Source organism: Clinocottus analis, unplaced genomic scaffold, assembly GCF_023055335.1.
Source record: "Clinocottus analis isolate CAN_PGR_092001 unplaced genomic scaffold, fCliAna1.0.p SCAF_23, whole genome shotgun sequence".
Taxonomy (NCBI): domain Eukaryota; kingdom Metazoa; phylum Chordata; class Actinopteri; order Perciformes; family Cottidae; genus Clinocottus; species Clinocottus analis.
Window position 1 is genome coordinate 3237537 of NW_027175965.1, and position 14033 is coordinate 3251569.

The 14033-nt window shown below is 41.3% G+C and overlaps 1 protein-coding gene across 1 annotated transcript in view; it reads right to left on the reverse strand.

Moving 5' to 3' along the window:
- pde4dip (phosphodiesterase 4D interacting protein) overlaps window positions 1-13523 on the reverse strand; it is a 71571-nt gene extending 58048 nt beyond the window's left edge. Inside the window, exons 1-3 of the mRNA XM_068589495.1 lie at window positions 13410-13523; window positions 10911-10963; window positions 7980-8047 (exon numbers count right to left, since the gene is read on the reverse strand). Of these exons, the coding sequence (XP_068445596.1) occupies window positions 7980-8047; window positions 10911-10963; window positions 13410-13435 (147 nt within the window). The 5' untranslated portion in view covers window positions 13436-13523. The remainder of the gene's footprint in view (window positions 1-7979; window positions 8048-10910; window positions 10964-13409) is intronic.
- Window positions 13524-14033: the final 510 nt, after the last annotated feature.

Below are 14033 nucleotides of genomic sequence, written 5' to 3' on the forward strand. Positions count from 1 at the left end.
CCTTCTGCAGTAATGAATGTCCGCTCGGGCAGATTTGTTCGATGTTGTTTTGGAGATTTTCAGGTATTCAAATAAAGCCAAAGTCCTCTGTGAACCGGGTAAAACAAAAATTGTAAACAAGTTTTTCTAAAATCTTTTTGGAGGTTTGTCGTAAGTCGTAGGCATATTAAACATGAATAAATTACGACAGTATCTCTCCAGCTTGCCGTGTAGGTTATTGCTGGTTTGACTGCTCTGTGGCAGCAATGTGCTGTCACTGCTGTCATGTGATGTGTGACAGAAGGACACTGAGTGTGTGGTTGTGTCTGCTCGTGCACATTGCAAAGATGTTAGTGCAAATGTGATTTAGAAAAGCAATTGTCATGCAACTGGCCATTGAGAACATTTCAAATTCTGTGTGTATGTGTGTGTGTGTGTTTGTGTCCGATGGCTAATTTGAGCCGGAGCAAATCTGCTGGTTGGCTGAGCTGAAAGCTGAGCTGCTGTGTATCGATCTGCAGCCTGTCTGAGTGCTGCTGCGGTGAAAACCGACTCCTGTGCTGACAACATGTCCATTAACGCACATCGGCTCATCCACCCGGATGCACTGCAAAAAGTTCACTCTGTATCACCCCTAAATCTGCTTCCCGAACATTTCGTTGAGGGAAGAACTGAGATGCATTCGAACATTTACTTCCTTTCAAAGTAGAGTCACACAGCTCCTCTCCGACATACTTTGTTTAATCTATACTTTGTTTCTTGTTGCTATTCATGTGATTTATGTGAGAAATATAGATAAAAGTAAAGAAGTATAGCAGAAGGGATCCTGCAGGGTTGACAAACAAGTGCAACAGCAGTTTAACAACAAGAAAGTCTTTGATTCTAAAGGTCATCTTTTTTTTTTTTTGTCAGGATAATAGCTATTATTAGCAGGTATTAAAACCAGATATATTGTATCTAATCCAAGCACCTGTTGTTTCATTTATCAGCTAAAAGAACAAAAACAAGACTTCAATTTATGTGACGTTTTTTTGCAGTGTAGTTGGGTTAAGGTGCAGACAGACAACCTGACATCAATATCTATTCTTAGTGGGAGATTTGAGACAACCAGAGAGGAGGAAACATGTTTCATACTTCAATATCAGTGAGGCCGTGTGGGCTTGGATGGTTTTTCCTCTAAAACCGATTGTTCTCACAAAGCTGCACATCATCCATTTCCTGTTCTGTTCTCCTAAAGCCTCTTCCCTGCTCAAAGACATTTCTTTTATGAAAGACAAAGACCAAAACTCATTCAGTTTGTTATTCCTTTCTGTTCTGTTTCCTATCCTCCTCCTCGAGCCAGTTGTTGGTTTTCTTTCCCGCTCTACTCTCTCAGTACAGGCCACATGGGCAAACTCATACGACGCCTCATCAACGCTGCACTATTAAAGTCTGCGGTGTCCCGGAACTCCATTTGACCTCAAACTCATCTGCCCGTCCATCTTTTGTTCTTCCCCTCCGTCTATATTGACATTTATCAGTATTGTCTTTTGAATATGTTCAATGTTTTTAAATCACAGAGCTTACCAAAATATGTTTTTTTTATTATGCACATACTACTTCCCCAATGCCTTTAGATTCCAGCAAAAAGTCTGTTAAATACCATAATAAATTTATTCTTTAAAAAAAAACTTCTACCGGTGTTGGCCACATGTTTTTTGTAGAACATTGTAAGCCATTAATGAATTTACTGCAAGCTTCTTGTATGCATCCTGTTTTTGTAAAAAGGTGAATGCTGTTGCATTGTGGTGAAGACAACTATTGCTTCTGCTGGCTGTGCAACACACTTTAGAATCCATTCACATAGTTGCTGTAAAATTTAGGCCGCAGTGTTGCCTATACATACCCCGGAAAATCTGCCTCACACGCTTTCACAACCGCGCCCAAGCGAGTGTCAAGACAGCCATAAGAACCACTAAACAACAACACACGCAGCAACCACCGAGCAACACCTTAGCAACCACCTAGACACAACAATTGTCCCAAAACCCACAGAGACCACTGGTGAGCCCATTGGACAGGACTGCTAACAACCAGCTAACTGCCTCAGACGCGCTAGTAACAGCTAAGCGACTGTTTAGCAAAGACAAAACATCAGACGTCGACATTGGAGGCCGCTGTTCAGTACCAGCTTAAAACCGCGAGTCAACTTTGGTTTGATCACAATTGTTCTTGACCAACTGATTAATATGGTAACCCGAAGTTCTCATTGAACCACAAATCTTGACCTTTTCCTCAACACTTTGCTGACAGGGGCTTCAGACCGAGCCGGAATATGTTTCTATTTGAGGCTCTGGTGGACGTGGACAAACAACATATTTTCTGTTCATTTAGAGGACTTGATTCACAAAAAAACTGTTCAAATTCATCCAAAATGTGATAGTAATTATTAATATTATTATTAGAATCAGGGAAAAGTCAAAAAATAAAAAAGACTTTAAATTGGTTGTATTGAAAATGTACAGCTTTTTTATTTTTTGCTAGATGACAGAGCATCACTGAAGTAAATATTCAGCATCATCTGTACAGTGACTGGATGTTTCTGTGTTTATCCAACAGTACAGCGCAAGATATCAGCTGCATAAAGCCATGAATCAGAGCCAACAGCTCGAGGGTTGAACACACACACACACACATACACACACACACACACACACACACACACACACACACACACACACACACACACAGCATTCTGACCTATTTACAAGTAAAACAACAAAAACTATGAGAGCTTGAAAAGCGAGAAGGAGATGAGAAACTCTAGGTAAAGGGAATTAAAAGAAATGTGTCATTTTTATCACAAATGGATTTCGCTGTCGGCTGCAGGATCGCGTGTTCCCTCTGTGTTTTGGTCTCCGCAAAACACGGTCCATTACTGCCACTCTGGCAATGGTAATCCAACACCGACAGACCTTTTTTCAAAGTGAACACTGAGGCCGAGGGCAAAATAACAGATTAACAACCATAATTTGTCCTGAGGTTTTAATGGCCAAAATTATATGCAATCCTCCCCCTTCTTCTATCAATCTAAGTGTCTCTGTGGTCGGTTTGAATTCACATTTATAGGCAGCCATGTGCTTTCAATTTCTCCCGCGGACTAATAAAGGCCATTTGAGAAAGGGGCATTTTGATTGGGTGATTTTTCTCTTTTGAAAACCTCCGGACTGCAGAGCGTGAATGTTTGACAGTTACAAATGCCGCTGTGGCAGGTTCGTGTTTCTTTCAACCAGCCTGCCGGAGGATTGATTCTTTAAACTGACGCAAATGTGGAGCGAGGACAAACTGTACGCGCACGCACACACTCACAGCCCTAACCTGGATTCAATAATCCAGACTGCTCTATTAAGATGAGAGGACCCACATACGCTACTGCTGTCAGGAAAACTTTATGTAAAACTACAGTGGCAAAGGAAGGTCAACAAACTTTAATCTGCTCCATCAGAATGAGGAGAACTTTTCAGACAGGACCTCGACTGTTACGTCTCTACTCAATAGCGAAAATCAGTTGTTTCCCTTTGTTATAGTTTTTAGGGTCTGAACTGTAAATAATCCAGGCCCGTTGATGGAATGCAGATAAATGACCTTCTGAACTCTGGCCTGAAAAATCGCACAGCGTAACATTTCAAAATAGTTTCTTGCCAGTTCTCTCGGTTTCTGAAATAACATTGAATTGAACATTATGTTTCAAAAGCCCTATATTTCACTGGATTAAATGTATCTGTCGAGTTCAAAAAGGTTTAGATCCAACTGAGACATAACATCCTCCTCAAAGTCAACCGATCTCGACCGACCGAAAGCGAGGAGCGTTGCCCAGATTTGCACACGAAATGCTATCAAAACTGTGCAACTTAACTATTTCTACAACAGTTTCCGCAACACTTGATCTAAAAAGGGAGAGGAAAAGAAAAACGTGCAAAAGTTTCCAAGGAGTTCTTGCAAAGTGGGGACTTGAGTTGAACTTTCACTTCACGGTTCACATGGAGCATTTGTCAGAGACAGTTGGACTCTGCATTGTCAGAGGTTCATTATTACAATTTAACATCATCTGCTTTGAAAGGTCTTCTATAATATAGGGCGCTGACACGTCATCCCACCCATTTGTCAACTCACAGAGATTAGAGATCTGAAGTGACACAAATACACCATCATATCACTTTTAATGGTAATACTGTTATAGATTAATTGAAAAATGTTAAAGCAACACACCAGGCAGGAAAATAAAAGGAAATATATATATGTGTGTGGTTTCTCACAATAAAGTCAATAAAAAAGAGACTACATAAATCCTCACTACCACAACATTCTTTAAAACCACTGTGCAACAGTGACTGAATTTAAATAATTATTTGTGGAAAATGGTGTGAAACATGTAAAAATTACTGGACCGGTCCTTTTCAAAAGGATTTCTGCAGGCCTGTGACACGTCTGCTGCGATTCGAACCCAGAGTCAGCGATCTCAGTCCATTACCCCTCGTCCCATACATGCAAAGCCGCTGTTTCGGTTGCAGTCTGTATGTCTGCATAAAGCGTGACTCATCCCTTCATCCCTCAGTGGGATAGTCGTAGGAAAACTTCAAAAGGAGAGCTGCCGCACAAATATAGCCTCCAACCAACCAGCCAAGAGCTTGTTTCTCTGCCGCTGCTCATGGAGCTGCAGGAGAAAAAAGCTCTTCATCCCGACAATACAAGGTTTTATATTCAAGATGCTTTCACCCACATGACGCTGGCATCCACATTGTTTTTTTATCGAATAACACAATCCACCTTAAACCAGACAGTCCGAGCAAAAAAATAATTACTGGAATGTCACTCCTGTCCTGGTTGAAGTCCATTTCAGCATAAACATGGACAATATCTGCACAGTTACATATGGCACACTGTGCTGGCTGATTTGAATTAGCAGCAGGTTTCCACATGTGTGGGAGTAAATCATTTTGCTCTGCAGTTCAGCCATCTTTATTTTGGTTTCAAAATGATTTCTGTTACATCTCTATGATGCAGAAGGAAACATAAAGAGTTACCTCAGCCGTATATACACAGGACTTAGATGCGTTGCATGTGCCTGAGGATGGATGTTCTAAACTAATTCATGCGTTGGACCTACTTTTGACGGACATGTCAGAACCGCTATAATTCAAAGGTCATATTATACTACAGTATGTCAGCAAGCTAGGCCTTAATTATCTCCCACATTTATTTTCTGTCTTGCACTTTATCTAAATACTAAACTGTTGGACTTGTCACTCCCTAAGATGAAACTGTGTGTGCCTGCAACTCCTTTTTGCAGGTTGTATGAATCTATGACAGCGATGTTGTAGTATACAAGAGAGGGGGGTTACTGTTTATACCTACCGTAAACGTCTGGTTACAAGCCGCTACTACCTTTGGTGAGTGTCCCCATGTAGCAAGCTAGAGCTGCTGCTAGCTTCTCGCTGCTGCTGCTGCTGCTGCTACGGCCAGCGTCCCCGCTGCTCATGCTGGGCGTCGTGCCGGGGCTGGTCCCGCTACCTTCGGTGGTTGTCGGGGAACTAGCGTGAGCTAGTGGGAGCTAGAGGAGAGCTTTAGCGGAGAGCTAGCGGGGAGCTAGTGGAGAACTAGCAGCAGTGTTAACTAGCTACAGCGGGGAGCTAGCAGGGACACCAACCGAAGGTAGTAGCGGCTTGTAACCCGATATTTACCGTGCATCAATTATTATTATTGAGACTCAGCCCAACTTATGATCCTGGATCTTGGTTACAAGAAGTCGAGTAGAGCCTGGCAGATGTGTAGATGTAATGGATACTGTTAAAGCGCCAAGCCAATGGTAGCAGTGGAAGAGTTTCAGTGAAGTAAAATGAGGTGTGATGCAAAGCTTTTAAAATGTTGCCTCTTGATACTATAAATTACCGGCTGTTTAAAAAGTCAAAATGGCCTTCAGGAGAAGAAATACAGTCTGTTATTTTTTTTTACCGCCGCTTTCTGTGTCTCAGAATCAATCAGAGATTTTGTTCTACAGGAACGGGTGGATTTCATCTCATCCTGCTGGAGTTTTACATTTCATATCATTTGACCTTTCTTCCCTCAATACAACACAAGCTCTCCCCAGTAATTCAGCATTTCTACAACCTGCTCCTCCTCCTATGGCTCTGTCCTTTACTAAAAGGGGAACAGCGTAATTGCAGCAAGCACCTCCAGAGTTATATCAGACCCATAATGCACCTGGCAAAGCTCCCAGAATCCATTACTTTGGCACAGAACCAGAACCAGAGGAAAACTACGCCTCTCATCTTCTCATTTCAAAAGCCAGCAGACATTATTTAGCTGTGTGGCTTTTCATACAGAATGCCTGATTCCAACATCTAAGAATATGTCTGATAGGATATATGGGTTTCAAATATTTATACTGTATATCATTCACATATCTCTTGTTAATGATCCTGTCTTAGTGTGAGGCATTAGCTAGGATCGGGGATACTTGCATCAAGTTGTAGAGAATGTGGAAACTTTCGAAATAGCTGCAAGGAAAATGATGCCCTGTAATTTCAGATTAGTTCTGTTGAATTTTGTATCCACACTAAGCCAACCTCAGAACAAGAAAAAAATGTTTGAATGTCTTCTTTTTGTAGTCTTTTAAGGTCAAAGCTGTGAGGAAATAACTTAATGGCCCAATCACTGCCGTAATGTAGCCGTGTGATGAACAGCAGGGTAAGTCTGTCCAATAACACAATACAGATGTAGTCACTGACATCTCTTTAGGTTTCTGCAGACGACTGTAACCTGACCGCAGGTCCGAAATGCCATCCATTAACTAAAGGAAACACTAATCCTGGGCCTTTAAAAAATAAAAAAACTTCACAAAGTAACTGAAAAAGAAAGATCTGTCAGTCACCACACCTTGAATGTGTGTCTGCCATGTTTTCTGAAAGGTTGACACATAAATGAATCCACTTGACAAAGTGTTTCAGACTATCCGATTGGGGCTATTAGAGCTAAGTGTGAGTAAGAGGCCAAACAAATCAAAGAGGGGGAACACAGTTTGTCATAACACAAATGTGGGTGGAGGGACAACTTGAGGACACAACGACGTTTGGACATTTGGTAGCGAGTTCATCCACAGGACTGATCTTGGGACCAATGAAAGCCTGCGTTAACGTGACAGCAGCTACATAAACGCTGATTCTTCTACAGACTCTCTAGCACATTGCTCCCTGGATCCAAAACGCTGCATCTCACTCCATCAACTCCAGAACACTAACGTCGGGTGAGTTTTACCCGAGCAATTGTGGTTACGATATTTTCATTGTGTTGTTTTTGTCTGCATAGCGTGGGTCCTTCTGTAGCTTAATGCTCCAACCTCACTAATGTGATTGAAGGGGACGTTGTCTCTCTGCTCCAATCCCTGTACACACGTGTGCCCTGTGCACGTGTTCGGATGATTTTCAAAGAACAAGTTCATAGCTCCATTATTTATATTGTATATCCTATAATATAAAAACTAAAAAAATATTATAACTCTATATTTTTAATCCAGCAGCACGAATCAGCAATTCCAGTTGATCAATCCGCTAAAAACAAGTCCTGTTATGTAATCAAAGACAATTAAGGTGAATGCAGAGCTCCATTTAAATGAGCGCTGTACAACTATATGTTACTGTATTTGTGAAATATGGGTAACCGATATGGATAAGGTCCTGTCAGACCTGGATCAGGACTACGGGCAAAACCCAGAGTTGCAACATCCTTAATATCCATGCAAGAAACGGACTGTGGAGAGTCAGCGGGAGAGGAGCAACATCTTTGACTCATGCAGAGTTCCTGTTGCCACATCATCTTCTTAAGCACACCTACATAGTGATTACCACAGAGCAGACACAAGCCTGGACATCTCTGACACACAGCGCTACGCTAACGTCACAACTGAAGCAGCAAACTCAAACATCATCAGAGCATGCACTCCGTATCACAGCACATGTTCTTACCTGCTCGAACTCTCTGAGGCTGTGCATCTGGACTGGTGGGCCTTTATCAGTCTCATCACACGAGAAATCTGCACGGATGGAAGAAAGAAGGACGTAAATAAATCAAATTAAACCGATTGTTCAAAAGGACTAGTTGAACCTGTAACTTCGGGCTTCCCGTGGCCTGGAGGTTTAAGAACCTTGTGAGGTTTTGTTATTTGGTTCTCTCTTGTTTCAAATTACTTTTCAAACTAGGACAATTTAGATATCTATCATTACAACCGCAACCGCACAACTGTCATTTTACGTACTGCTTGGTAGGAAAATGAAGGCAGTGATTGGACAAACCTTGTCATTAAATGTGTTTTAACTTTCCAAAAACACCAAGAGAAAAAAATCCAAATCCTCCTGTAGCCAGCGCACAATCAGTGCACACATTTCTTTTGCTTCACTGTGGTCATTGGGATCTTTAGTTTCCTCAATCATTCATCCTGTGTCATCTGTGTGTTTTATCACATTTCAGTTTGAGACATCTAGTGTGGTATCAGAGAGCAATCATTGTTCCTTTTTTAATTTATTGGTTATCCTAGTGATTAAAGGAATGCATGTAGATTTAGTTTCATAATTGAGGGCGGCACAATCAAGTTTATTTTGAATAATATAAATACTACAAATTCCTTTCTATTTTAGGGATGCTGTTACTGTATCTGACCTGTGAGAATGGAAAAGACTCATGCAACAGACTCATCATAATTACATTGAGCTTGACATTTAATTCAGCAGCTGACGAATCAATCCCCTCTCAGCTTTTTGTCAACATATTTTACTTCAATAGAAGATGAGCATCATTTTCAGAAAGGCGCACATGTTCTGTGTTTGTCTAGTAGGCATGTGTTTAATGCAAATAAACACATTTAATTTTAAAACTGCACCGTAAAGCCTGCACTATTTTTGAACTATTTAAAATGAATTACCTTCATTTAAAAAAGGTCCACTGCTGCTGAGAATCATCAGTCACACAGAACAGAGCTGGAATGTAAACACCTCTGGGCACAATGAGCAGCATCTCTGAGACGTCCTGATCAACCCTCCCCTCATTATAACCCTATTAAACCTGGATATATGGGCCGTGTCCACACACACACACACACACACACACACACACACACACACACACACACCCGACACGGTATAATACCGTCCAGCTGAAACACTTCCAGAGGTCTTAAGACGTCTCAAAGCCAAACTTATCATTTCTAAAAGGCCTGGAGCGTTCCCAGAAAGCCCCACACAGAAGGGATTTGTAAAATAGTTTGTGTTTTATTCTTCTAAAATAAGGGGCCAATTGGTTCGCAGTGGAATAGGGGTGGGGGTGCCAGATCCCAAGGGGTGTAATCAAGACGACTTTGGCGGAGCACAGACTTCTGACGGTTCCTTAAAATTGCGGCGCATTAAATGTTATTAAAAAGCTGCTCTGTAACATGAAGGTAGAAGGTATTCTGGATCAAGGCCTGGAGCAGGCCAGGGTACAAAATATTACACAACACTGATTTGAATGACTCACTAGTGCAACTATGCAAACACACACATACATGTGTTGTGTTGCTGTACTTGTGAGGCCCCTCAAACACATTGTGTTCCCTTCGTCCAAACCCAGATCCCAACAAAACCACACCTGCACATTTGAGCAAATGTTATTTTGCTTTTGTTTCAGGAGGGAGAGGTTTCAGATTGGTACCAATCCCATGGCTGTGTGATAAAGGGAAACTTCTTTATCGTGGCAATGTTGGTGGCGTATGAAAATGAACGATGTTCCACTTCTCTCCGCCTGGACCACACAAACCCACACTCCAACGATGCAAAGGTGGTCAAGCAGCAACGTCAGCATTTATGTACAACACTTGAGTCAGGATGTGATTAGCTTAGCTTAGCATAAAGACTGGGAGCAGGGGGAAACAGCTAGCCTGGCCCTTCCTAAAGATTTTACGGTCAACCTACATCTTGCTTGTTCAACCTGTATTGGAGGTAAAGTCATCACCTTTAGAGACAAAGCAGTACGCATATTCCCAAAAACAAATGGAATTTAAGTTTGCTACTAATATCCCTGAAAAGAACTGATATATATATATATATATATATATATATATATATATATATATATATATATATATATATATATACATATATATATATGTATATATATATGTATGTGTATATATATATGTATATATATATATATATATATATATATATATATATATATATATATATATATATATACATATATATATATATATATATGTATATATATATATATATATATATATATATATATATATATATATATATATATATATATATATATATATATAACTGTAAATTCTTTTTAAAAAGTTCCTAGAAACCCAAATATGTTCTAATAATAGGGGATAGTGATCACTAACCTCTAATTAATCAATTATCAGTACAATACTGAGAGTCTTTTCGTCAGTAAACAATGGGTGGAAACAATGTTTAAATAATACTTGATTTGAGTTCAAATGGATCTGTCAGTTTTTAGTCATTAAATCTTTCCAGGTTTATATAAACTCCAAATAACTAAGAAACTACTTCATGATGTTTTGGTTCTGTCTATAACCCACAAACAAATCAGGCAACACACACTATTAAAGGGGTGGTGGCTGCTCCCGACACACTCGGTCATTCATCGACTCGTAGTGTTGCTGCAACAAACAGCTAATTAGTCAACACAGGAGCTTGTATCAGGCTGAGGGCGGATTACTGTAATGAGGGGTTTCTACTGGCTTTTACCAGGAAAAACAAAACCGTAAAGTCTGAGAGGTGTGACAAATGAGACCAAGAACTCATCGATTACAGTTGAGAGAATTAAAAACCCATCAACAAAGAGCAAAGCTATACCGGAGTATTCATATATTTGGGATATGTACTCACCCATCATAGGTCCGATGCTCTTCGGCCTGGCCCGTTTCTCTGCACCACAGTGCCTGAAACAAGAAACAACCATCAGCACCGCGTCTTTGCTAGCAGCCACACACACACACGCACACACACGCACACACACACACACGCACACAGCTTCTTATCCCCGCACTGAAAACTGCGTTCATGGTCGACCATCTTTTCCCCTCGAGTACAGCCTACCTGCTGGTGTCCTGTCTGCTTCTCACGCCACTGTAAATGTGGCCAATCCTCAAAAAACACAGAAGGTCAAAAATAGTCCAGGATGAGCAGAGCTTCCCGCTGACATGTCAAGAGACAGCAGGCACACTCACACTCTGGTGGTGGAAACTGAGTCAGCGCATGCTTGAAGTCACACAGCCATCACTCAGCAGCTGAGAAACAGTAAACAAAGACGGAGAGTGGAAGAATCCATGAAGCCCTTCCACCCACTGGTCACCTCTCTATTCAGAAATGAAACCCTCTGGGGCTTTCTGAGAGTCTTTATTACTCATAAAAGGCACATTAATTCAGAGTTCAGCTAATGAAATGACTTCATTGGCTGCTAAAGTGAAGGTTTGTGTTTTTCCTTTACCTAAAAGAGTCGAAACGTAATGCTGTTCTTAACGTGGCTTAATGATTAAGGAGGATTCTGTTTTTAGGATCAGAGCAACGTGGGCAGGATTTTCTCCCCATTAGCACGTCCTCGGAGCCTTCCATGAATAATTTATGAGCAAGATTAAGTCAAAGCGGCTGTAAAAAGCTTCTTTTATCAACTGAATTGAAGATCAGGCAACTGAGGAGCTTCACGTCAGGGTGAGAAAGTAATGAGGCCAATTGTCTCTGGATAACACAGGAATCAAAGGCTTCAAATGCAATGAGTGGATTAATTTATTGGACAACAGCTTGACCACCGAGGTGTGTGTTTGTGTGTGTGTGTTTTCTGGGGGGTATACGATTAGACCTCCATGCTAGCCAGAACACTTGGTGATGACAGCTGGAGGAACTGTGAGTAAATGTGTGACAATAGAGGCTGAGCAGACAACAATAGGTGCTGAGTGCACGACATTTGTTCTCTAACGCGTGTGGTTACTCATTATCAGACCTCCGCCAATCAGCTCCTTCTATGCAAACTGATCCAACACTTGCAATGTATGTATAGGCCGAGGTTTCTGTCGGACACGTCATAACTTCTGCAGGAAGATCGCAAATATTTTAGACCCTGATTTATTCTCTATATTGTCCTATAAAAGTTAATCACATAACGGGCCATATCTATTCTGTATGACGACGCACACATTCTGTCTCATCGTTCCAGCGCTTAATTGAAACTGAATGCAGCACATATGTGTAATACATCTAAATAATAATGTGGTGCGAATAGATTTCCTTGTGTCAACTATCTTCAGAAAGATCATCTCTAGATGACTGTGGCATTTATGGAGAGGATTAGGAATGTAATTAGTGCTGTGTTAGTAATCGTGTAAAAATACGTGTGTCTTGATTCTATCAACTTGTTTTTCCAACTTCTGACAACTGTCTGATAACTTTCCACTGACAACGTGGTGATGGGTCAATGAAAAACAAAAATCAATTCTCTCTCTCTCTCTCTCTCTCTCTCTCTCTCTCTCTCTCTCTCTCTCTCTCTCTCTCTCACTCGGTGCATTCCAAACTCCAAACAAAGATGGCGACCCACACCACTATCATCACTTCCTGCTCTTGACTCTCAATAACAGATGTAAAATGCTCAAAAAATACAACATACAGGGACAACTGAATTCAAAAGCTTGGGACAAAGCACAAGACAACTCCAAGACATCAGTTTGAGCTCTGGACACGTTTTAGCTATGTGTGTTAGTGTTGATATTTAGAGACATCTAAAATATGTCCATCTGATGGAAAGGTCAGGAGTCCTGCTACATTTCACTCAGTGTAAACATCATATAGTTTCAATGAAGAGCTCTAATTGTGTCTCATCCAACTGACTACATACAATACAGAGAAACAGTGTGGAATAAGACGCACTCTAAATAAATCTGTGTTGAACATCTGTGTTGAACACATATATATATATATATATATATATATATATATATATATATATATATATATATATATATATATATATATATATATATATATATCGTATCAAACCAGATTGAAAGTTCTGACATGCATAACAGACCAACTGGAGTCAGTGAACAAATGTAAATTCAGGCGTTTTGCTTTGAAACGACTGAAACGGGCTCAGCCAATGGCTGCCCATCAGGAACACCACATGTGGGGAGTCCAGACCTCATTATGTAACACTGGCACAAAGGTCCTCTTTTCACTGCAAGCGAAAGAAGACTTGTTTTTACTTTTTTTCATCTGCATTCACTGAAGATGCGAGGCTTTTCTATTCACACAAACAAACACAAACCACACAATCACCCACACCGAACCGGCCCCCATGACTCATCACAGGAGCTGTTCTCATCCAGAAAGCCTTACCTTCCTCTGTAAAGATATCCACTCATTTTTCAGCTGAATGATATTTTAAAAAAAGTTTTTAAAAGAAAGTACAATTCCAGCTGCTCCAGCAGCTCCCAGTATCTCCTCAACCGGCAGGTGAGTCAGTGAGAGTGCCTCCACGGACCTGAACACATCAGGTTTATCTTGCAACCGGCGAGCGGATCCAGCAGACAGTCAGGCGCGGGCCAAAGTACCAGGCGGAGACGCGAAGCCGGCAGTTGGTGCTGGAGGGGAAAAAAATCTTCCGGGCAACGGTTTCTGACTCCTCAGACCGAGAGCAGAGTGACCACAGTCAGGCTTGTTTGGCCGCGAGGCTCCCAGAGGAGCGAGCCAAGCACCCAGGCAGTCATTTGACGTGGCAGAGAGCAGCAGAGAGAGGAGGTAAACACCAGTGGGGAGCAAAGGTACATGCTCTGCCCGGTTCAGCATGAAAGCCTGGTCTGTTTCAGCATGCCCCAAAACAGACGCTTCACTAGAGGTGTGTGTGTGTGTGTGTGTGCGCGTGTGTGTGTGTGTGTGTGTGTGTGTGTGTGTGTGTATGTGTGTGTCAGCATGTGTACAAACCACACCAACGTCTTTCCGCCATAGCTGGTAAAACAGTCA